Source organism: Bactrocera tryoni, unplaced genomic scaffold, assembly GCF_016617805.1.
Source record: "Bactrocera tryoni isolate S06 unplaced genomic scaffold, CSIRO_BtryS06_freeze2 scaffold_7, whole genome shotgun sequence".
NCBI classification, from domain to species: Eukaryota; Metazoa; Arthropoda; class Insecta; order Diptera; family Tephritidae; genus Bactrocera; species Bactrocera tryoni.
The window spans coordinates 2,812,693-2,838,251 of NW_024396366.1; the positions used below are offsets into that span (position 1 = coordinate 2,812,693).

General features: G+C 36.8%; 1 protein-coding gene across 11 annotated transcripts in view; it reads right to left on the reverse strand.

Annotated features, from left to right (window-relative positions):
• LOC120781698 (glucose-6-phosphate 1-epimerase) overlaps positions 1 to 25,559 on the reverse strand; it is a 223,682-nt gene that overhangs the window by 157,977 nt on the left and 40,146 nt on the right. For all 11 annotated transcript variants that reach the window (XM_040113919.1, XM_040113922.1, XM_040113921.1 and 8 more), the window contains one exon: positions 18,395 to 18,446. In XM_040113919.1, coding sequence (XP_039969853.1) covers positions 18,395 to 18,446 — 52 coding nt within the window. The remainder of the gene's footprint in view (positions 1 to 18,394; positions 18,447 to 25,559) is intronic.

A 25,559-nucleotide genomic window follows, 5' to 3' on the forward strand; every position in this document is an offset into this window, starting at 1 on the left:
TCAAATGCCCCAACCGAAAGAATCTTTTCAATCTTAAACAACGTGTGGACTGATGAAAAATCCCAGATAAAAGTGGAAACTATCAAAGCAATATTAATAACAAAATGCAACTATGATCTTACCTGCCTAGAATTTAAGGAGGATTTACAAAATAAAAATCATTTATTAAAAAAAATTTATAGTTCAGAAAAATATCAATAATTAGATATACTTACATACATACATATGTACCTGTTGTGACCATAATAATAGCACCTTGATATTTAAACCATTTTCCCTACAGTTCTTTAATGTTCATAAATTTTGTATAAGGTTTAGTTAATTTTATAACTACAACCATATAAATCCACATTTCAAACCTTATACAAAAGAGATACAAAATTACTAAATTTTCACTAAAAATCCGAATCTTTATAAAAAATATTGTAATGCAGTTTTTTATGATTGCGCACTTTCTTCTTATTTTTTGAACATAAGCGTGACGCCATTAAGAGAAAAAAAATATTAAAAAAATCAACAGGATTTTTTAGCAACTTCAAACTTGAACTTAATTGTACTAAAATTTAACTGCATTTCCATATTTTTTATACAGATTCGGTTTAAAAATTTTAATTTTTAGTGAAAATTTGTTAATTTTGTATCTCTTTTGTATAAGGTTTGAAATGTGGATTTATATGGTTGTAGTTATAAAATTAACAAAACCTTATACAAAATTTATGAACATTAAAGAACTGTAGGGAAAATGGTTTAAATATCAAGGTGCTATTATTTTGACAAGCATTTTATCATTTACAATAAGTTTTTGTACTCTCATATGAAAAATATGCATACCAATGAAGAAAATGTGATTTATGTTTCAAGTTAAAATTGGATTGAAAAATATTTACATATATTTTTTTTATTATTTTAATGTTGCGTAAATAAAAATATGTACATACATATATCATTTGAAAAATTGTCCTGCTTTTTCGATTCATATTTATGGTCACCGTATATATGATATACAAGTACGTTGCTGTGCGTTGATTGCGAGTATTTCGTTGATCACGTTTGGTTGACGGATATAAGTAGATGCAACAGATTTATACAACGAAGTACAAGCAATCGGCTGAAATATTGTTCATAAAAGTACTCGACTGGACTTTCGATCGTCAATATGTCACACATTTTTTATACTCTCGCAACAAAGTTGCTAAGGAGAGTATTATAGTTTTGTTCACATAACGGTTGTTTGTAAGTCCTAAAACTAAAAGAGTCAGATATAGGGTTATATATACCAAAGTGATCAGGGTGACGAGTAGAGTTGAAATCCGGATGTCTGTCTGTCCGTCCGTCCGTCCGTCCGTGCAAGCCGTAACTTGAGTAAAAATTGAGATATCATGATGAAACTTGGTACACGTATTTCTTGGCTCCATAAGAAGGTTAAGTTCGAAGATGGGCAAAATCGGCCCACTGCCACGCCCACAAAATGGCAGAAACCGAAAACCTATAAAGTGTCATAACTAAGCTATAAATAAAGATATTAAAGTGAAATTTGGCACAAAGGATCGCATTAGGGAGGGGCATATTTGGATGTAATTTTTTTGGAAATGTGGGCGTGGCCCCGCCCCTACTAAGTTTTTTGTACATATCTCGGAAACTGCTATGGCTATGTCAACCAAACTCTATAGAGTCGTTTCCTTTAGGCATTTCCATATACAGTTCAAAATTGGAAGAAATCGGATAATAACCACGCCCATACAAAGGTTATGTTGAAAATCACTAAAAGTGCGTTAACCGACTAACAAAAAACGTCAGAAACACTACAGCAAACGGAAGAAATGGCAGAAGGAAGGTGCACCCAGGCTTTTTTAAAAATTGAAAATGGGCGTGGCGCCGCCCACTTATGGACCAAAAACCATATCTCAGGAACTACTCTACCGATTTCAATGAAATTCGGTACATAATATTTTCTTAACACCCTGATGACATATACGAAATATGGGTGAAATCGGTTCACAACCACGCCTTCTTCCAATATAACGCTATTTTGAATTCCATCTGATGCCTTCTCTGTATAATATATACATTAGGAAATGAAAATACAATTCAATACTCAAAGTACACAAATTTATTTAATCTAATTAATTTTACAGCAAAATAAAAAAAATATTTAAATTATTATCACTTTATCATGCGGGAGTATAAAATGTTCGGTGACACCCGTACTTAGCCCTTCCTTACTTGTTTTGTTTTGATTTTTTGTTATCAAATGCTGCATGACATGACTGCACCTCACTGAATTTTTTTTCTATAAATGTAATCTTGAAGCGCTCTTCTTGAACATTTTGAAGACAGCAGCAACATATCAAGCAGCTGATGTACACAACTTCGTTATTGCCGTTGAAATGATACCTCGGAGTTAATTTATACTTCTGGTAAAATAAAGTTAACTCTTTGAGCAGTGGCGGTAGAATTCAAATAGAAAATCTTAGGAAGGAATGTCTTTTTAAAATAAACGACATATTGGGCATAAAATCATAACTTACGCGCAAATGGTAAATTTTTTGAACTACAATTTCATTTATTCCAAGTGATTCACAGGTTTAAATGCCATTCCTCTGAAAATTGTGCATGTAGGTGGAATACGGTGTGAAAAAGTTTTCTTACATTTCACATATTTGTGAACCAAGCGCCAAAATTAGAAATCGGTTTAATTTAGCACAACGCCAACTCTAAGCCTTCTGCCATAAAGTCGTGCTGTTGGCTAAATAACTGTGCGGGTAAGAAATTGTGAATTTTAATATTTGACAGATGTTTCCTGGCGCTTGCTATCGTTTATTGTTGAAAATGTAGCGGCAAAAACTCTTAGAACAGTTTTGTATGATTTTTCCAAATCAAAGGCACGAAAATATGTAAATTATTAACTTTTTCTATTGTACTATCAATTGTAATATTTTTATACTCTTGCAACCTGTTGCTACAGAGTATAATACTTTTGTTCACCTAACGCTTGTACGTATCAACATAAACTAATCGAGATAGATATAGGCTTATGTATATATAAATGATTAGAATGACGAGCAAAGTTGAAATCCGGGTGAATCTTTGTCTGTCCGTTCGTACGTGCAAACTGTAATTTGAGTAAAAATTAAGATATCTTGATGAAACTTGGTATGCGGGTTCCTTAGTATAAAAAAAACAATTACGGGTTCGCAGATGGGCGTAATCGGACCACTACCACGCCCACAAAACGCCCTTAACCGAAAACCTATAAAGTGCCATAACTAGAACATAGAACTCTAATTTGGAACAAGGGATTTTGAAAAGTAATAATAAGTTTATTGTACATATCTTCTAAATCACTAAAGCTACAACAAGCAAATTTACCTAGCACAAATATTATAACAACTCCTATCGACGATGTGAAAATGGATGAATTCGAGAGATAACCTCGCTCACTCCCCATACAAATCTCCCCAATAAATCAATAACTCAATACGATAAACACATTAAATTTTAGCTTTGAGTTAGTATGAGTGTTTATGGCAGCCGGTGTGAAAGTTGGACGATGAGAATGGCACCGCCCACTTTTTGGTGTGAAGTCCCATATCTCTGGGCCCGTCCGACCGATTTCAACTAAAGTTAGTATGTGGCTGTCTTCTTACATTTCTATGCCACAGTGTGATTGATTATTTCATTTCCCAGTACACAAATCAAGAAGCAATTAATATAACGGAATAAAACTTAACACGAATAATGCCTTTAGTGTATGCCACCTTATGACTAAAAACTCTTTAATTAAAATAAAAACTGTTCAATGATCGAAAATATCGGTCTATGTGTGAGATATATTGTGTTGTCTTTTCGTATTTCTAATAAAACTTCAACTTCTTTTTTTATATTTATACTAATAAATAAAAAAACAAGTATGCACCATTTTAGTCGACCACTTTTTGCCATTTCAGAAATTCCCTCTTGATGCAACGGCACAACAACAAACACAAGCAGAAAATTATATATTATTAGTTAGTAATGTTATTTATTCTAATAATACTAAAATGAATTCTAAAATTAAAAATTGTATATAGTTGTGCGTAAATTTATTTTAACCAATATTAATCCTATTAATTAATATTCCTACAATATATAATATTTTCACAAATTTTATTTTATGTTAGTTTTGCGTGCTGTATTTATGTATTTTAAACTTCACTTAATTATTTTTAGCGTACTATTTAAATATATATATAAGTATATACTTTACACCGTCATAAAGGTTTTTTATTTAGTATTTACATATTTCATTGTGGCGGTTCTCTTTATATCTGTGCATATTTGAATTTTTCATTTAGAAAAATGGTGTTTTAAAATAAGAATAAAAATTCGCTTAACATCTTGGTGGATGAAATAAAAAGTTTAATCTCTTATTGACATTTCGTAAAAATTTTAAGAGAATTGGATAATTACAATCGATGTTATCGATCAAAAAGTGACAGCAGCTTTTGGTCATCGGTCGTAAAATGCATTTTGAACAAAGAGCAAATATTAAATTTTGTTTTAAACTTGGGAAAACGTTTACTGAAATATTTCAAATGATGAAAAAAGTGTTTGGTGATCAGTGCCTATCCCGTAGTAATGTGCAAGGTCGTGAGGACCTCTGTGACGATCAGAAGTCGGTCGTCTTCAGAAGTCAAAAATAAAGACAATGCTGATTTGTTTTTACGATTCCGAGGGTATTGTACACCGAGAGTTCGTCCCACTTGGCCAAACGATTAATGCTGTGTTTTACCTTGGTGTTATGAAACGTCTTTTATCACGCATTAGTCGTTCTCGACCACAATACCGTGAGGCAGGGTCCTGGCGCCTGTTGCACGATAATGCGCCGTGTCATCGGTCGACGCTTGTCACTGATTTTTTGACAAAAAACTCCATATTAATCATTAATCACTCACCCCACTCACCTGATCTGGCACCCTGTGATTTTTACCTATTTGGAAAACTTCATTTGCTCATGAAAGCACACTGGTTTCAGGACATTTCTGCTATCCAAAAGGCGACGACCGATATTCTCAAGAGCATTCCGAAAAATAACCTTAAACACTCATTTGAAATGCTAATTGACCGGGCTAAACGCTGTATCGAAGCACAAGGAAACTACTTTGAATAAAAAAATATAACTCTTGAAAAATATTAATTTTTTGTTGTTTTTTTTTTAACAGTCCTTTTTCTTTTGCGACAGACCTTGTATATATAATTATAATAAATTTTATATAAATATGTGGAAAAAATAATAAAATTTATAACTTCAAAATTAAAAAGTTTTGCTTGAAATTTTAAGAATATTTAAAAGTAGGAATCAAAAAATGCAACCCTGCATCAGCACGAGGCTTATGGCAAACTTAAGACTTTTTTGAGAGTTTGAAAACCTAGTGCTTCAGAGAATGCAATTGTCTCAAAACCAACCAAATAATTTTTAACCTTGCCCAATGTATGACACAACTTATGTCTACAATGCAAAATATGATATATGTATATGTATATATTCAAATCACAAAACCAAATGGGGAAAACTTTTTTAAATAAAAATCAGTGTATTCAACATTTGTATATGGAATTAACCAACATATATTGGAGCTTATTAGCTTTCTTGATAAAAATAATATAGATGGAATGCTATTGTGAGAAACTCATCTTACGTAAAAAACAATTTATTTATACCGGGATTTACACCCTATGTTACAAACCACCCAGGTATTAGAATCTCATGCTGCAGCGCGGTTACAAGCTACAACAATATCTATAAAAAATCGCTACGGGGACTTAAACCTCACGGACATGTACTGCCCACCTCGATTTAAAATTACAGATATCCAATTTAAAAATTTTTTTGGAACACTAGGTCATTGATTTCTAGGAGGCAAAACACATGTATTGGGGCTCACGATGCAATCAATTAATCAGAAAGGAGGACAACCGTATCACACTAATAAAATAGGCACAATAACCTTGACATAATCTCCTGGTAAGCCGACATACTACTGTGATCAAATTGAAAGGTGAATTTTGTCCATTTCATTTCCTTTAAAGTAATCTCCTCCCGCTGCAATACACTTACGCCAAAGAACTTTTCAGTCATCATAGCACTTGGAAAAATTCTCCGTCGTGATCAGATCAGAGCCTTCTTCGACTCAGCTTTTACATCCTCAATTGAATCAAAACGGAGTGGTCATATGAATTTGCTGAATAGCCAGAAGTTACACGAACGTAAATCAGGCGAATGAGGTGGTTGCGGCACAATATTAGTTGAAAATGTGGCGAAATGTCACGAATAACCAATGCAATATAAGATGATGCATTATCGCACTTCTTAGCTCAATAAATTCAGACATAGTCAAAATTAAAAAATACACTTTTAGAGCCTCACAAAACGACGCGTATCTCAAATACTAATGAATATTTTGACGTGTTCTGACATCACCGCCGTCCAAGAAATACGATGGACGGGATAAGGACTGAGGCGAGTAGGTCCTTGTGGCATTTACTACAGTGGCCATATAAATGAGCGCAAATTTGGTGTGGGATTCGTGGTGGGAGAGATACTCCATCGCCGAGTTCTGACATTCACAACGGTGGATGAACGTTTAGCCACAATCCGCACCAAAGCGAAGTTCTTCAACATATCGCTGATTTGCGCACACGCCCCGTCGGAAGAAAAGGACGATATGACCAAAGATGGCTTCTACGAGAGCTTGGAGCGCACCTATGAGAGCTGCCCCCGCCACGATATCAAAATCATGCTTGGCGACTTTAACGCCAGGGTGGGCAAAGAAGGTATCCTTGGCACTACGGTTGGTAAATTCAGCCTCCATGACGAAACATCCCCAAATGGATCGAGGCTGATCGACTTCGCCGTGGCCCGAATTATGGTTATTTGTAGTACTAGATTCCAGCATAAGAAAATTCATCAAACCATCTGGCTGTCCCCGGATCGAAAAACCACCAACCAGATCGATCATGTTGTGATAGACGGAATACACGTCTCCACTGTTTTAGATGTACGTGCGCTCTGAGGTCCTAACATCGACTCGGACCACTATCTTGTTACAGCCAAGATTCGCACCCCTGTGCAGCAAAACACGCACGTCAACAAACACAAGGAAAGTTCGACGTCGAGAAGCTGCAATCAGAACAGACAGCTGAACGATTTTCTACTCTACTTGCACTCTACTCTCTGAGAGCACTCATCAACACCTCCTTCCGTCTAGCTGCAAACGAATCCATTGGTTTTCGGAAAATGCAAAAGCTGGTATGATGAGGAGTGCCGTGTCGCAGCGGAGAGAAAACAGACTGCCTACCTCGCAACGTTACGATCGACCACAACACGTGCGAGATGGGATAGATACCGAGAGTTGAAGAGGGAAGCGAGACGGAAAAAGAAAGAGGTCGAAATGCGTGAGTATGAAGAGCTTGACAAGCTGGCCGACAAGGGTAGTGCTCCAAAATTCTTCAAAAAGATGCGGCGACTAACAGAAGGTTTCAGAAGCGGAACCCCCAAAGGTGATATAGTGACCGATGCCCAGAGCATACTTAAATTATGGAGGGAACACTTCTCCAGCCTGCTGAATGGCAGTGAACGTACAACGCTAGGAGAAGGCGAACCCGATTGCCCAATCGATGACGATGGAGCAGACGTTCCGTTGCCCGACCATGAAGAAGTTCGAATAGCAATTACCCGCCTAAAGAACAACAAAGCGGCGGGGGGCGATGGATTGCCGGCCAAGCTATTCAAACACGGCGATGAAGAACTGATAAGAAGAATGCATCAGCTTTTTTGTAAAATATTTATTTGGAATTTAAGTGTGCTCTACCCAATCCACAAAAAGGGAGACCGCACAATCTGCGCCAACTACCGTGAGATAAGCCTCCTCAACATCGCGTAGAAGGTTCTATCCAGCGTATTGTGTGAAAGATTAAATCCCACCGTCAACAAACTGATTGGACCTTATCAGTGTGGCTTTAGACCTGGCAAATCAACAACCGACCAGATATTCACCATGCGCCAAATCTTGGAAAACCCGTGAAAGAAGAATCGACACACACTACCTCTTCATCGATTTCAAAGCTGCTTTTGGCAGCACGAAAAGAAGCTGCCTTTATGCCGGGATGTCTGAGTTTGGTATCCCCGCAAAACTAATACGGTTGTGTAAACTGACGTTGAGCAACACCAAAAGCTCCGTCAGGATCGGAGAGGACCTCTCCGAGCCATTCGATACCAAACGAGGTTTCAGACAAGGCGACTGATATTGATATCATCGGCCTCAACACCCGCGCCGTTAGATCTGCTTTCTCCAGACTAGGCAAGGAAGCAAAGCAAATGGGTCTGGCAGTGAACGAGGGCAAGACGAAATATCTCCTGTTATCAAACATACAGTCGTCGCATTCGCGACTTGGCTCCCACGTCACTGTTGACAGTCATAACTTCGAAGTCGTAGATATTTTCGTCTATCTTTGTTTTAACCAGCGTAAACACCAATAACAAAGTCAGCCTCGAAATCCAACGCAGAATATCTCTTGCCAACTAGAGCTACTTCGGACTTAGTAGGCAATTGAGAAGTCCTTTGCGAATTTTCGAGAGAAAGGTTCTGCGAAAGATTTATGGTCCTTTGCGCGTTGGCCACGGCGAATATCGCATTCGATGGAATGAAGAGATGTATGAGATATATGACGACATTGACATACAAGTGTTCAGCAAATTAAAAGACAGCGGCTATGCTGGCTAGAACATGTTGACCGAATGGACGAAAACACCCCAGCTCTGAAAGTATTCGATGCAGTACCCGCCGGGGTAAGCAGAGGAAGAGGAAGACCTCCGGTCAATTAGTTTTAGGTGATACAAACAGACCTTAGGTGAACCAAACTATTATATTCTGTAGAAACATATGGCGAGAGTATAAAAGTAATGAAGATGATGTTCCAACGTGAAAAAAATATTCGAAGAGATGTACATACGTATGTATGTACACCCGCGGCCAAGCGTAACTTACCATTAAGAAATTTCTAGCGAAAACGTGTTCTATCACTCATTGTAACGGTACTTGTTGCGGTAATGGAATTTTTCCCTTAAGTTTTAACGAAGTGATCTCTGACTTACACAAATATAAAATATTAAGAAAAAAATAAGTTTTGTCAAAAAAGTAAAAGTAAACCAGAACTAAAAAAAATGTTAGAAAGTGTTTGGGAGGAGGAAATTTCAAGCAGTGTTTTGGAGAAACTTGTTGGGTCAATGCCTGCTCGTATCGAAGCTGTAATATTCGCTAGAGGTGGACCGACGCCATATTACATTTCCCGTTATTCTTTTTGAATATGTTGTAATTCCATTTTCAATTGAAACAAAAAATGTTGTTAAGTTATTACAAGAATTAGTAATAAAAAATGAAATCAAAGACTTGTGTGCAAATAAAAAAAAGTTGTCTCAATTTAATTTTACAAATGGGCCAGATTAAAGTCAACAGTTAACCAAATATATTCGAGCCATCTATATATTCCCCGTATTCTATTAAATCCATAAAAAAGTTCCCCAAAGAACGAAAAAATTGAAAATAGTAAAAAAATATCAAGTGGTAAGTTACGCTTGGCCGCGGGTGTATGTATGTACATTAGAAACAATTTTATTATCAAAAAAAAATTCTGATCGCAAACATTTGGAAGAAAGCCTGGAATATTGGGACATACATTTGTTTAATCTCGTACGTATTTTCAGATTTGATCTCTTAAAAAAAATATAGAAGATATCGGTTTGAATACAATAACAAACAAATAAACAGTTATTTTTTTTCAAATTTGTCCCACTGTAAGTATGATGCTGTTGCTTCTATGACGTCGTTGTTGTTATCTTTTATTATATGAAAGTTGAAGTTTTTGTGTAGGCCGAATTTATTATAACGCTTTTATTGTTTCATCTGTACGATTGTACGTACTTTTTTTTTAGCTGGCACTGTTTGATAGGCTGTGTTAAAAAACAAAAGAAGCAGAAAAGGGTTAAGTTCGGGTGCAACCGAACATTTTGTACTCTTGCAACTTGCATAAATCAACGTCAAGGAAATATGTTAAGATGTAACACTTCAACCAGAGGATCGCAATCTAAGACATTTTATATATACATATCGTCACCTGAAATGCAAAATAACGTAACATCACTTTTCGTAGGTTTACAGGAGAAGCAAAAAACCGTATAAAAAGAAAACCACTTGAGATATTGAAACAAAATTTTCAAATCTGAATTAACATGAAACAGTAAGTATATTTTAGAAAAAAATAAAGAAAAAATTAAGCAAATTTTATAGTAGGTGTTTTACGTTATTTTGAATTTTAATTTCTGAAACAAAATAACGTATGATCAATCTAAATTTGAATAAAAGTTAAAAATTTGAATATTAATACTTTGTTTTAATTTTAAATAAAAACATCAAGATAAGGAAAAAATTTAAAAGGTCATAAAAAAAAACTGACACATACGAACGCCAAACCCTTTGAGGGTTTTACTATACTGACCTAGTACCGTCACCCTGACTTGGAATTTCTCGCCCTCCAGATTAGCTGTTGTACTGTGTTATTCCAAAGGTATATTATCATAAAAGTAATAACATTCTGCTGGAATTAAAGCTTCTAAGTCCTGCAGATGTTGCCATTTCTTCTTAATTATTGTTAAACTTTGCAAAAGAACAGGCTGCTGAATTCCTAAAAAAGCACGGGTCTGATCACTTGGATCATGGAGTCGCTAAACCGAACTCTGGCGGCTCCTTCTCTACCCATATACCGAGGGAGTTGTGGGTGGGAAGAAGCCGTTGGAGAAAAGGGACAGTGAGCTTTTTTACGGATGGGTCAAAGGTGGAGGGGTCTACTATCAGGAGCTCTCTATCAACTCCAGTTTCTCCAACATCCTAAGTATTGCAGTGTCTTCCAGGCCGAGATTAGAGCCATTAAGGTAGCAGTAGATTTACTACTCCGGAGTGCAGCCTCCTTGAACTCATTAACAATGAAAGAATTCAGAGTTGATCGAAGACCTAACCTCGCTATCAATAGCATCGAGTGTCTTTATGATAAGAATGATATGAGTGCCAGACCACAGCGCAACAGCAGAAAACATGAGCTAGCAAGGAGAGGCACCCTAGAACCGCTATCGGTAGAATGGAAGCGGATCTGTGCTCCCGTATCCTATTCTATTACTGCTGGGCCACAACTTTTACACACGCTGTCGAAAAAGTCTTTTGTCTCAAGATCGTTCGCATGAGATCTAGTGATCTCTTTGCCCTCAGTAAGGCAGCCTTTCCCTACTTTAGAAGCTTGTAACACGCCATTGTCCTACCAGACGCCTTTTGCAGAAGCTGTATTGAAGAAGATTAGGTGGAAACAACTCAACACTTCCTTCTTGGCTGTCTTGCGTTAGGGAGGTCAAGACTTAATCACTTGGGGGCGCATACCTTCAGGCATCCCACCGAACTGGCGGGAAGCGTTTTGTCAATTTATAAGTTCGAACACAGGGGTTCTTCTTTTCTATGGCCTCACAAAGGACTACATATACGTATGTATATAGTAGTCTACGTTCGATCAACCATGTGGCCTAAACTAACCAAAGCACATTGAACTTAATCACTAAAAATAAACATAAACAATAAATGAAGGCTAACTTCTATATAAAAAAAAACACTCTGTCATATTTACATACATGAGTGATGATACGTTATTTTGTTTAACGAAATCAAGCACTTGATGATACGTTTTTTTGAATTTTTAATATAGCTTGGGTATTTTTGATCGCAGAAGCTTAAAATTTGTGACACATATGTATGTAATATGATGTGGTGAATCGTAATTAGTAAAAACTCCATTTTGAATTTTTTGATGATACGTTATTTTGCATTTCAGGTGGCGATATAGAGTATATAACTCATACACAGACCGACAAATTTGGCATAAGGTTTGTTAGAAAAACGAAAATCATTATATGTAGTATATAGGAGTTGGAGTAGTACCGATCCGATTTTATCTATGACTTATTATCATGCCACATACTAAAAAAATGTTCTCTGGGTTTCATTAAGGCACCTCATATACAATCTCCAATCACATGGAGTAAAGTCAGCGGGATGTTCAAAAATTATGATATTAATAATATGGGAAGTAGGCGTGGCTGTAGTCCGATTTCGCCCACTTCTACACTGCGACATGAGAATATAGGAACTACAAAATTTTGACGAAATCGGTGGGTCGGGTCCCGAGATATGTGCTTTCACCTAAAATTAGGCGGTGCCACGCCCATCGTCCAATTTTAACACCGACTTCCATAAAGCCCTCGGAGGTTAAATTTAATGTCTCTGGCCTATTTAATTATTGATTTATTGCGCTTTTAGTAGTTTTTAACAGTACCGTTATATTGGGAGCGAGCGGGGTTATCTTCTGATTTCATCAATTTTCACATTGTCGTAGCAGTTCTTATACTTGTAGTATTTGAGCTGGGCAAATTTGGTTATTGTAGATATGTACATTAAACTTATTAGAGGGCGACGCCACACCACTTTTTCAAAATTTTTTACCGAGAGGTGCCCCTTACTACTGCGATTCCCTGTGCCAAATAACATCTTTTTGTCTTAATTTAGAGTTTAGTTATGGCATTTTATAGGTTTTCGGTTAGTGGTGTTTTCTGGGCGTGGCAGTGGTCCGATTACGCCCATCTACTTTTGTACTAAGGAACTCGCATACCAAGTTTCATCAAGATATCTCAATTTTTACTCAAGTAACTGCTTGTAAGGACAGTCGGACATACAGACAGTCACCCAAATTTCAATTTTTCTCGTCATCCTGATCATTTATTGTAATATAACCCTATATCTCGATGAATTTTGGGTGATACATACTACCGTTAGGAGAACAAAACTATTATAATCTGTAGCAGCAGATAAGAACTTTGAAGAAAGACTGATTGGTCAGGGAAAATTCGTCACGAAATTTTTTGTGAACGTTGTCCACAATTTTCAAGGAAGCCAAAAATCGGAAAATTACAATGCCTTAATAAACGAATTTATAATATCATATAAAGCCTCGGGTGAAATATGCCTCTAAAGATACATATCGTCACCTGAAATGCAAAATAACGTATCATCAAAAAATTCGAAATTGAGTGCCTTATTGATTATGATTCACTACTTCAAATTACAAACATAATATTACATATGTCCAACATTGTCAGGTTCTGCGCTCAGATATAAACCCGTTTTAACCAATATTAAACATTTTTTTCACTTATGTTCCATTTTATGTCGTGTTTAATTCATGCCACTGTAAATTTCCGAAAATGTTGTTACGTTATTTTGCATTTCAGGTGACGATATACTGGACTCTCGTCTGAATTTCTTTCCGACAAATCCGTACTGTAAGTAGGGATGCAAACAATACATCGATTTTTTGTCAAAAAGCATCGATGTATGCTATTGAAGTTGTGATTTTAAAAACATCGATACATCAATGTTGCCTGGATCGATGTTTTTCGTTCAAATTTTACTTCACATCTTTACAGCACTTTTTCTCGGTATTAATGTGAAAACCTGGTTGGTGAAATGTGCACTTGAATAATACTGAGAATTCGCAATTGAATTAATGCGAAGTAAGTTGTACAAAAAATCGAAAATTCATTTTGTGTGACAGTCTATTTCATGCTATGTGTTTAAGAGGTTGTTTGGGAGCGTTTCATATAAGTTCTGTTTAGAATTCATCTGTTATAAGGCACAACTTTATTACAGGTTTGGTAAATATAAAATATGTGTAAAAAATTGCTTTAGACGTTTACATATTTTGTACATAATATTTCAGATTTTTAAAATGCTGCCTTCAAAATTAAAAGGCAAGGTCTGAAGCTTCTTTATAAGAAATTCAGATGCTTCCCCACATCCAAACTCTGCAACAAGAAATTAAAAACGTCAGGTAACACGTCGAGTCTTCGCTGTCATGTTGGGAATATACATAAAATGGTATTACTCAATCAAGTTGATAATGCAGAATGCTTCTCCAAAACTACGCTGCACCCGGAACCAAAAATTTCTAAAATAATTAACATATCACCAAACGCTGAGACGACAGCGTCAAGTCTAAATGAGTTATCCGCCAGTACTAATAAGACAGCATGTATTGAATCGTCTCCTAGTACATGTACTCCTTCCGTCCAGCGCTCATCCAACCTAATGTGAAAGACTTTTTTGAGCAGGCCAAAAGTATTTCTTCCCAAGATGGCTCTAGGAGTAATCGAACTGCACGAGTAGCTTATTTAGAAGAAAATATGTCTAGACTTTTCAACGAGTAGAACCTTTCCATAATTAGAGTTTCTGCTTGTGTGATACAACCATGATGAAATTGAGTTTGACGAAAAAAAAGTAATACCCTGCTTTGCACAGACACCCTTAATTTGGTTGTAACGCAATCAATAGATAAGTCTACGGAAGTATCAGCTTTGATCACTAAGGTGCGTGACATTGTTTAGTTTTTAAAAGAACTGTTAATACCAGTGATAAATTGCGGAAGAAACAAATGAACGCCGGGGCTTCTACAAGTAATACCAAGAAAATGATTCTTGACGTAAGAACGCGATGGAATTTATGTTTTTATATGTTAGAGAGATTTGTCCAGTTAGCCCCTATTTTAAGTAAAGTACTGCTCACTCGTCTGGAAGCACCCTCTACGATTAATGCCTGAGCTGAACAAAATTGAGGAGGTGTTTGAATTACTATAGTGTTTTGAAATTGTGACCAGCGGGATTTCCGCGAATACCTACGTTACCGTTAGCAAGTTTTTACCTTTAGTATGTTGTTTAACTGAAGTTCTGACAAAAATTTCAGCCCAATATTCTATTGTAGGGGAATTAAAAAGTGAACTGAGCAAAATAACATAAATAAAAGATTTGACAAACTTGAATTCAAATCAATTCTGGCGTTGGCTACTGTATTGGTTCCGAGATTAAAATTACTGCGGTTTAGAGATGTGCTGGCTAAAAACAAAACAATTTTGTATTTAAAAAGTTTCATAAATGACGCAAATAGTGGTGTTAGTACGTGGAAATCTTCGGATGAGTGTGTGACAGAAAACTAGTTTGATATTTGGACCCATCCTAAACAATTCAAATTAAATGTAAGCTTTCCAATTTATCTGCAATTGCAGCAACGGAAGTTGAAGTGCAAATATTTTTTGGATGAGCTTCTATCAATCAGAATCCAACAGAAAGGTGGGATGATATGAAAATTGTATTACTTGAATTGAATAAACAAGCTTCCAAATATTTATCCATTGTGGCCACTTCAGTCCCTAGTAAACGACTGTTTTCTAAAGCTGGAGCGCTTGACATTTCCAAATTGTTATTTTTAAATTCTGTTTTAAATAAATAATTTGTCATTTGTTCAAAAACTCTTTATATCTTTTATTTATTGAGAAAAGGTTTTTATTTCTTTAATGGAAAAGCGCTACTAAGAGAAATTAGAGGCAGGGATACTAGAATATGGACAATTGTTCTAAACTTAAAAAAGATCTTCCAGAAGCCAAATATTCCCGAAAATCATAAGGCTTTCTTTCTAGCTAGTAAGCAGTAATTTATTTAAAGGTAGTTTGTACTTTTTTAGTAAAATTCATTCCATCCAAAATTTGCTTTCAACTTTTTTTTTCTGCAAAACAGATTTTGTGATCCTTGAAACAAAATATTGGACACTGTTTTCTTTATTTCAACTCAATATGAAAAATTTTTGAGTTATTAATTTTCAAAATTTCAACTCTCTAAAAAATTACCTTTAAATATTTACGTCTACGACGAAAAGTATTTTATATACGAGTTGAAAAATGGCTACGTACGTAATAATAATTTCCTCAACTTGGACCCAAATAGAGAACGGTCTGCAAGATTTCATCACCAATAAAATTATTTAAGTAGCTGAATGCTACCGTGATATGTATGATGAAGTAAAGGTAAGGAAGATACAGCGATCAATGACGATTCTTTTTTTAATTCGTGAAATTTGAAATTTACTATTATCTTTTCACCATTTGCAGAGTATTTTTTGTCTGTACCTTTTAACGGCAGTACATATACTTGTAATACCATGAAAATCTACATTGTTTAATTGTGTAATTCTCTCTGTACGAAAAAATAGATTTATACATATATAAAATGAGATATCTTTTACATGATTTCCTTTTTTGCACGGTTTTTTTCTAAATTGGTTCTGATAGTGACTTTTTATGGAAATCTGTTTTCGGATAACTTACAGTTCCAATTAACCATGCAAAAAGGAGATCAATTGTATATCAGAATTTGATACTTTTGACTTGCTAGTGGGGACATTCGCAAATTGTAGATCAAAATGAACCAAACAAATGTTGAAAGGCGCGTAATTGTTCTAAAACATTATTAAATGGGACTGAAAAATCGAAGAAATGATAAAATTGAGCGAAGGAACTTTTCGATTTATCATTGAACGCGTTTTTTTATGAAAATCGTTGCAAATGAAAAGAATACGATTCATATTAAATATTAATTTAACTACTATATTGAAAATTACTGGTTCCAAAAGTGTTTTCTTCCATAATTCAAAAATAAGATATTTCATATATTTTAACAGTTTACTGTAGGAAGTTAAAAATAAACTATGATGGACGTGGGCCTATTTAAATGAACTTTCAACTAAAATATTTAATGTATTTATAAGAGAAGCTGTTGCCTATACAATATTAATCAAGCAAACAATACACAGTGCAATACACTCTGCGAAGGCTAACTGCCGTCCCTAAAGAAAATTCCCATGGATTTTGTATCCATTTATGTAATTTCTCTTAAAATTTTCTGTTTAATGCTTGTTCAGATAGATGAAACTATTATTAATAAATTAACTCGTTTTGTATTTAACTTCTTTTGTACTAATTTTAAAATTTAAGTGAGAATTTGGCGTAACGTTGCCGCTTTATTTAAGCGCCGTTCATGATTTTATTAAGGTATGCTAATAAGTCAAAACGACACTTTGTTCTTTAATAGAACCCGCTGCGTCACCTCAAATCAAGGCGTATGTATTCATGAGTTCGTTGTTTTTGACTTATACGACAATCAGAGACAACTAACGAGTTTTTACGTTTCTCGCTCATTTAGTTTTTTTTTCGTCTGCATAGTTACTTCCAATTCTTTCTCAACAACTTTTTATTTTTAAGATTCTGATTTGTACATTAGCTTTATGTATTTACTTTCTAATAATTTTTCTTGATATAAGGGTATCAAAAGATGTTGATTGCTCAATTTTAATTTGTCAACTTTATACTAAAGTGATCCGATCTGAACATTTGAATAAATTTAAAATTATAGAACTGCCGTGAACAATTACACAATTTTTTTGGTGCCCTAGATATCTTATCAAATTTTGATGGTTTCTAGTGCCCAAATTATGAAATTATTCATGAGAAATTTGAATGTGTTTTTGTTTTTAAGATATTTTGCTTATCTTATATTTTGATCAATTATCGGCTTCTGAGTAATTACATTTATTTTCCAAGTCGTGTTGGGGCTTTTCGCACCGTTTTCGTGCACAGAAACATCTCGTGAACTAAAACTGTTTAGCAAAAATATGAGAAAAACTATACGAAAAATTTTTAGATTTAAATAAACATTAAACGTGAAGGTATCTACGCTCACAGTCTACAAAATGTTCTGTTTCAATCAATAAAAACACCGTTTACTTTTCAAGTTTCATTGAAATATAATATATCTACGTATGTATGTATGTAGGTTTTCGACATTTTTCTCGCTGTTTACTTGAATATACGATATGATCATCTATAAATAATATATGTTATTTTGTTTCATGTTTTCTGATTTTTGTAATGTAAAATGGAAATAGGGGTTTAGTAAAAATAAACGGGAGCAAATCCTACCAAATCATTTATAGTTTCATTACTTTTGTTCGACTACAAAACCACTTTAGAGCAATGTTTAAACCAAACTTTTTGAAAATATCTTAAGTAAAAAAGTTTTCCATACAAAAACAAACAGTTTGTATGCCAGCTATATGATATTGTAGCACGATATCGGATGTACTAACCAATGTTCTGCTGTGAGAAAAGGACGTGAGCAAAATTTCAGATCAATGTCTCAAAAACTGATGGACTAAATCGACCCAGCGCGTCAGGCTGATCATATACATACATACATATATATATGTACATATATACCCCTTCTGGGTGTTACAAGCTTCTTGGCAATTTAGTATACCCCGAACAGGGGTATACATACATGTATACAAACACATTGTAACGATATACCATAAAATAACTTGCGAAAAAACATTGATACTAATTGCAATTATTGTAATATATTAATGAATCATTATAATTGTACCTTACAAAAAGCTGCTCCTGATTATTAACACGCCACGAAACGACAGTTGCGCCTGAAAGAAATTAGAGAACAATTTTAGAGGACATAGTAGAAAAAAAGTTTATAAAAACCAAATATAAAACAAGTAAGAAAGTTCGTAACCGAACATTTTACACTCTCAAAGTTTCCAGTTTAATATAATTATATTAGGAATCTGGGAGCTGGAGGATATACGAGGTTTATATAAAAAGTATCGTAAATTTCGATTTTTTGCGGAATTTTGAAATTTTTGATTGTTTTGTTGTGTCATGTTGGTACTCATATTCCTTGCTTATGCTGAAAAGATTGGCTATTTTAAATTTTGAGTTAATTTTTACAGCTGTTTTACTTGGACTCGTTTTGGTTCGTCTTCGAATTTTGCTAATTAAAAACATGGTTTTGACAACGAATTCTAGCCAAACGGTCGTACGGCCAATAAAAAAATATTACCTGCAAGTTATACGCAATTTGCGCGAAGCAATCCGCCAGAAACGCTCGGATTTGTGGCAGAACAAAAACTGGCTTTTGCACTTTTTTAATCTGCGAATATTTGACCAAAAACAACACATTAATGGTGCACATTAATGGTGTATTCCCTAGACCAGAGCGAAATGAGTAATTTTTTTTGCGGATGAGGGGGTGGAAATGTCTTCCGCACCAGTGCTGTCGTCAGAGCAACGTTATGTGCCACTTGAAGGTCTCTAAAAACCCCCTTCTAAGGAACCGTCGCCTACCTGGGACCACATTTGCATTACTTTAGGGTGGCCTTCCATTTTTCTCGTTGAGAGATTTACAGCTGCGCACCTGCGTTCAGGTTCCGCTTTTTCCTTTCACTCTCCCATCTTTATTGCCATGCTGTTATTGTATCTTTCCTTATTTGTTGTATTTACGCTCTTGTTATTGCCGGATGATTCCTTTAGGTCCCACAGCTTTTTCCTTTCATATGCTAAAAGGTCAATGGGGGCATTGCCGCTTATAACTAATATTGCTTCGCCCGATACTGTTCGGTAGGCTGATACAACTCTGAAGGCTGAAGTACGGTGTACTCTGACCACTACTTTACGCCGGTTTTTCTTTTTAAGTGTGTCTGCCCAGATCACGCATCCGTAAAATAAGACGCTGATTGTCGTCGACATTAGGAGCTTTCACTTTTCTCGGCTGGGGCCTCCTATGTTGGCTATTAATCGGCTAGGTTGAGAGGTGATCTTCGTTGCCTTTCCTGCGGCGTGCTAGATTTGTACCCGAAAGGTTAGTCTGGGGTCCAGTCTTACGCATATGTAGGTAGTTTACTGCTCTTTATGTTCTAATAATATCCGTAGTCGTGTGCATGCTTATCTCGAGGGGTATGTGTTTGTTTGTTAGCCGTAGTAGCTCAGTTTTCTCCGTAGCGAGCTGGAGGTTGTGTGAATCGAGCCATGCTTACGTCCGTAACATAACTCGGTTCAGCTTTCTTCGCGCTTCTTCTGTATCCCTTGCTTTGATTACTGCCGCAATGTCGTCCGTGTAGCCAATTAAATACGATTCATCTGGAATTTCTAGTTTTAATATAGCGCTTTAGCTAATGTTTCATAAGTCTGGGCCTAGAATGGATCCTTGTGCTTCTCCTGACGTGACCGCTATCTGCCGTGATCCCTCTTTAGTTTCGTACAGCAGTTTCCTGTTGCTAAGGTAGCTCCGCACCACAGCCCTGAGGTAGTAGAGTATCTTAAAGCTTTTTTCGAGAGCGTCGATCATATCCTCCCATCTACAGCTGTTGAAGGCGTTTCGGACATCTAGAGTTGCCAGCAACACTATTCTTTTATATTTATGCCATCTACGCTGTGCGGCTTCTACGCTTTCAATTACGCATTTTATATCCATTTGGCAACGCTTGAGACAGGTGGCTTTGCTCGAGCGCCGAGTTTATTGATTACTATTTTATACCTGAGTCCCCAGGGCTTTCTGTTTATATCCTCGCGTAGTTCCTCCCATTTTTTCTTTTTGCTGTCGTCGATGGCGTGCTTCAGCTCCTTTTTTACTGCTTACGGCTTCTTGGGATGTAGCTCCTCTGCGGCTGAATTTCGTATAGGATCTCCGAAGGCGGAGGCATGAGCGTCTGAGTTCTACGATATTTTCAGGAAACCTGCTGCTTAATGTTTGCTGTGGGAAGCATTGGAGATTGATTTTTGACTAGCTCTTGTTATATTAAGCATTGCGTGCTCGATAATTGTTCTTACATTTTTGGGGGAGCTGCTAGATGGATTTTGGTCTTCTATTGCGTAGATCAATTTCGAAGCATTTAGTTTCTAAAGGTTCCACTTTCGTCTTCCAATGCTTTTCCTGTACTGGTTAGCGTTTGTTTGACATTGATAACATCGGCCTCAACACCCGCGCCGTTAGTTCTGCTTTCTCCAGACTGGACAAGGAAGCAAAGCAAATGGGTCTGGCAGTGAACGAGAGCTAGACGAAATATCTCCTGTCATCAAACAAACAGTCTTCGCACTCGCGACTTGGCTCCCACGTCACTGTTGACAGTCACGTGGACAGTCAGAGTATTGAAGTTGTAGATAGTTTCGTATATTTGGGTACCAGCATAAGCACCACCAACAATGTTACAATTGAAAAGTAAAGTCCTTTCTCGACCACTCCGTTAGAAGGGCCAAGTGAAGAAGGACCTGGCTTCGCTTGGAATATCCAATTGGCGCCACGTAGCGAAAAGGAACGACTGGCGCGCTGTTGTTAACTCGACTATAATCGCGTAAGCGGTGTCTACGCCAGTAAAGAGAGGTTAACGTTTGCTCCGGTATCGCACGTGAAGGAAATACACTAGTGATCGCTGTCAGTGTAATCCTCCGGGACTTTCCATTTCTTCATTGAGACTGCCATGTGTTCTGATGATAGGGTAATATGTGGTATAGTGTTCTCGCATCTCGGTCTTCTAAATGTGGCTGAATTTCCCGTGTTGAGCACTACTAGACCTAGCCGCGCAGCCATTTCTAGAATGCGCTTTCCTCTCGAGCCCATGTTTTGCATATCCCACTCTACGGCTTTGGAATTTAGGTCCCCGGCTATAATTAGTTGACCTTCTATAGACCTGGCTATGTCATCAATATTGTCGAGCTTTTCTTGGACTTCCTGTATGCTATCGCTTAGCGTCAAGTAGCAGCTAATTTCTGTAAAAAGATCACATTTGGCCCAGACAAAACCGTTGCCTTCCCTTTGTTTACAGTGAGTATTTTATACTCCCTGGTGGTAACCATATAGCGGCGGTCGAGTTGCTATCTTCTAGCCTTTTGGGTTTTTTTTCAGTCGCAGCCTGCAGTTAACCCAACCAATTTTAATGCGCGAGCGTTATATATGCCCTGACCTGCTCTCTTGTGTTATGTGCTGTTATACTTATCGAGTCTTCTATGGGGTCCTGTAGCGATTTTTTACTGCCTCTGCTCTACCTCTTTTGTTGAAAGGGGGTCGAGGTCTCTAATCTCTATTGTGGACTTTGAATTAAAGTCGGCCCAGTTGCATATTCTTGAAGGGTAATAAAGCTTAGGCTCTTGTTTTGCGCATCCCTTTGATATTAACCTCTGCTTCTTTAAGATTTATCTTGCTACGGATATTCTTGAGGACCTCGGCGTAGATATTTCCTTTTACTGGGTGTATAATCACGACCTCTGATTGTCGTTTTTGCCTACTATTTGCTCTTTGGTTTGTAGCCAAAAGAGGCACAACATGGGGGGAATGTTGTGCCTCTTTTGCGTTTTTGTGTTCCGTTCCTTCGTTTGCGCGGGTCTTCCCTGCTTTTTTGGGAAAGGCTTTTTGCCACTGGCCATCCTTTTCATTTCGTGGTCGCACTGTTTCTCGAGGCTCCAACGGGCTTGTAGTCCGCCGCTTCGAGGTTGTTGGCTCTGGGGTCGTGATGTGCTTTCTGCGATGAGCAATAACTCCTGATTACGTCAAAGAGTTCATCTAGCTGTGCCGCTGTTCTTGACGTCCAAACTGACGTTCTTTTGCTTTGCCATCACCGTCTTCATAATTTGCACGATACCCTTGCATTTGCAAGGATTCTTCTTTTGCTCGTTTCATTTGAGTAATGTACTCCTGTTTCGGTGAGTTTTGAGGTTTTTCTGTGGTGGCAACTGCAGTGCTCTTTCCTTCTCTTTGTTTTGCTGGTAGTGCTTGTGTGGCTGGAGTTTCCTGTGAGGCTATATTTTCTCCAGTTTTCTCAGGTTGTTTAGAAGTGATGGTGAGTGTAGGGGATCTTCTTCTTTCTTCTTCAACGGAACACGACCCCGTATTTCTCGTCTTGGCCATTTTTAGTTTTTTTGTTCCTTCTGTTGCGGTTTTTGTTGTTGTTGCGTTGTATTCATTTTTGTTCTAATGGGTCTCCGCTTCAAGCCATCTCCGCTATCAAGCTATCTCCGCACGTTGTAACAGTTGCCCTTTATGAACCAGAGTTATCTATGCAGGGAGGCCACGCAAGGGCTGACACAAGTCCTTATGGGAACTGAATCTGCGCGGACAAAAAATTATGGCGACGTGCATTGAACAAACTAGAAGACCTGTCATGGTTTTATTGAGGCGAAGGTGAGAAGAGTATTAACCTGCCAGCCATTTCGGTAAGATGTCACTCTTACTTAATGACGTGATAGAATACTGCCCTCACCAGCCCTTTGTCAAACTAATCCGTTACGGGTTTTTAGTACTTTGTCGTATAATCAGAATCTTACTGACCTCGATTCTGATGGGCGCTTGCCCAGGGTTTTCGTCGACATCTGTGCACTTTTGTTGGCGCTCGCTGTATGGTTTCCTCGTCGCTTTGTTGCCTCCCTCTCGTGGGTAGGTTCTCCCTCGGTGCAACCCTGGTGGGGGTTGTGGACCCTTATTTAAAGGCAGCATCTTCTTGCTTCTTCGCCGGAGCATCATTGGGCGCATTAGGCGTTTTGAGCCTAGCCCTTCTCTCTTGCAGCTCTTGGTCGGGGGCTGCGTATTACTATTCGCAGGAAGTGCTTTTAACGGAGTCCGGCTGGAAGTTGAAGTACGGTGAGATGACTAAGTGGAGAGGCTGTTACCAGTTTATTAGTTTCTAAGTACCATTTTTTCATATTGGACTTTGACCAGCAAAAGGGAGTCTGAAAAAGTGACTATCATAGTACAAGTTTTATTGTTATCCAATACAAGAACCAAATTATATTTCCGTTGTTTAAGTTTTTTTAGCTGTAAAGTATACACCAAAATCGGTAGACGATTATGATAGTAGCCACATATTTATTTTTACTAACTATTGGCTAACTAACCGTCTCACCACCACTTGGACTTTGACCTATGAAAAATACCCTATAATCACAAAAAATGTATAATAGCTTCGTACCCCGCCCCCTGAAGGGGGTCAAGAAATACCAACAAGTCAACCGAAAAAATTAGTTTGTGAAATAGATGAACTAAAACAAAAAATTTAAAGAATTAGAGCAATTATGCCAACAATTGAAAAGTGAGAATCAAAAGTTTAAAAAACAAAATAATCTATAGACCTGTGACAAAAATGTTGTCTGCGACGGTAGCACCATGGTATTCCTTTGAAGACAAACAAAACCGCCTAATAAAGGTTATGATTAAAAATATCCATCATTCGTGTAGCATTAGTGATACTATCGCGAATTTAAAAAAACAAGGTTTAAATGTTATGAACGTCGTAAATAAACTCAAGTGGAAAACACGAGAATCTTTAAAAATGTTTTTAGCGACTCTTGATTCTAATGGAGACATCATCGCTAGAGGGCGAGACTTAGTCCAGGCAGATCAAGAAACGGGGTGTGAGTTTGTATCGACCGAAACATCAACTTACTGACCAACGGATACCAACAAAATACCAGATGTAACAGACTTCTTTATAACTAAGAATATATATCGAAAATTGGACTACGCTCAAACAAATACTTCGGACTAAAATAAAGTGTCCAAAAATCACAACAATTGAACAACTAGATTTAGAAGTTGACACATTTACGAAAGAAATCCAACAAGCAGCTTGGGATATTACTCCAGAGATAAAGCGGAAAATTATAGGTTCAAATTACTTTAAAGATATAAAAATCCTCATAATATTATTACATTACATATAAACACGCTCACCACTCGACAAAACCAACCTTAATAAGGCAACAGCTGAAGTAAAACGAAAATTAGGAATGAGTCAATTAAAAAATACATATGTATCTTAACTATCCGCTGACAAATACTGACTAAATATCTTAAACGTCTAACAAGCCACGTTGCACAATTAAAAATTGCTTCTAATACATGGGCTAGAAGTGATTGTGATAAGGCTAATGCATTTGAAAAATACCTAGCTGAAACCTATTCTCATTTGGCCTGAATAGTGAGATCGCGTTCCTTAGTAGTATTCAAGAGGCTCATACAACAATACCAGCAATCACTGAAGCACGCCTATCTTTTCAATACAGCAATCCGTCTGACACATTTTCCAAGAAATGGATAGTTGCAGAAGTTGTTAAGGTTCCTAAGCCAGAAAAGGATCCTCATATTGTCTAGTCATATAGCCCAATTTCACTACTTCCACAAATCTAAAAACTTTTTGAAAAATGAATTTATCAAAGGTTGAAATCTATACTCAACGAAAAGCAGTTAATCCGGCTTTTGCAAAAACTAAAATCATGTCTTCCGATTAAGTATTATGCTTTTCTAGAATCGTATACTACCGTGAGCTTTTTCCGTGTAAAACAAGGAAATGAATTCTCGAAACTAAAAGATATTGAAGCACGAATACCTCAGGGAAATACCTTACGTCTACTTTTAGTGCTATTCAAACCAGACGGCGAAGTTCTGATAAGAAGCATACATCAACTTCTTTGTAGAATATGGTCGGACGAAAGCATATCTGACGATTGGAATTTAAGTGTACTCGGCACAAAAAGCGAGACCCCACAATCTGCGCCAAACAGACTGCCTACCTCGCATCGTTACAATCGACCACAACAATTTGCTAAGCTCATGGTGGTAAAGAAAATGAAAAGACAAATAATTTGATACTGCCTGTTTATGGAATAATGAATGTGAAAAATATGCGACAGTGCTTAATAATTTTTTAGTACCCGCTATTGAAGGGCATTATTCTTTTGGAGATCGCCACCATCATGCCAAATGGCTAAGTTTT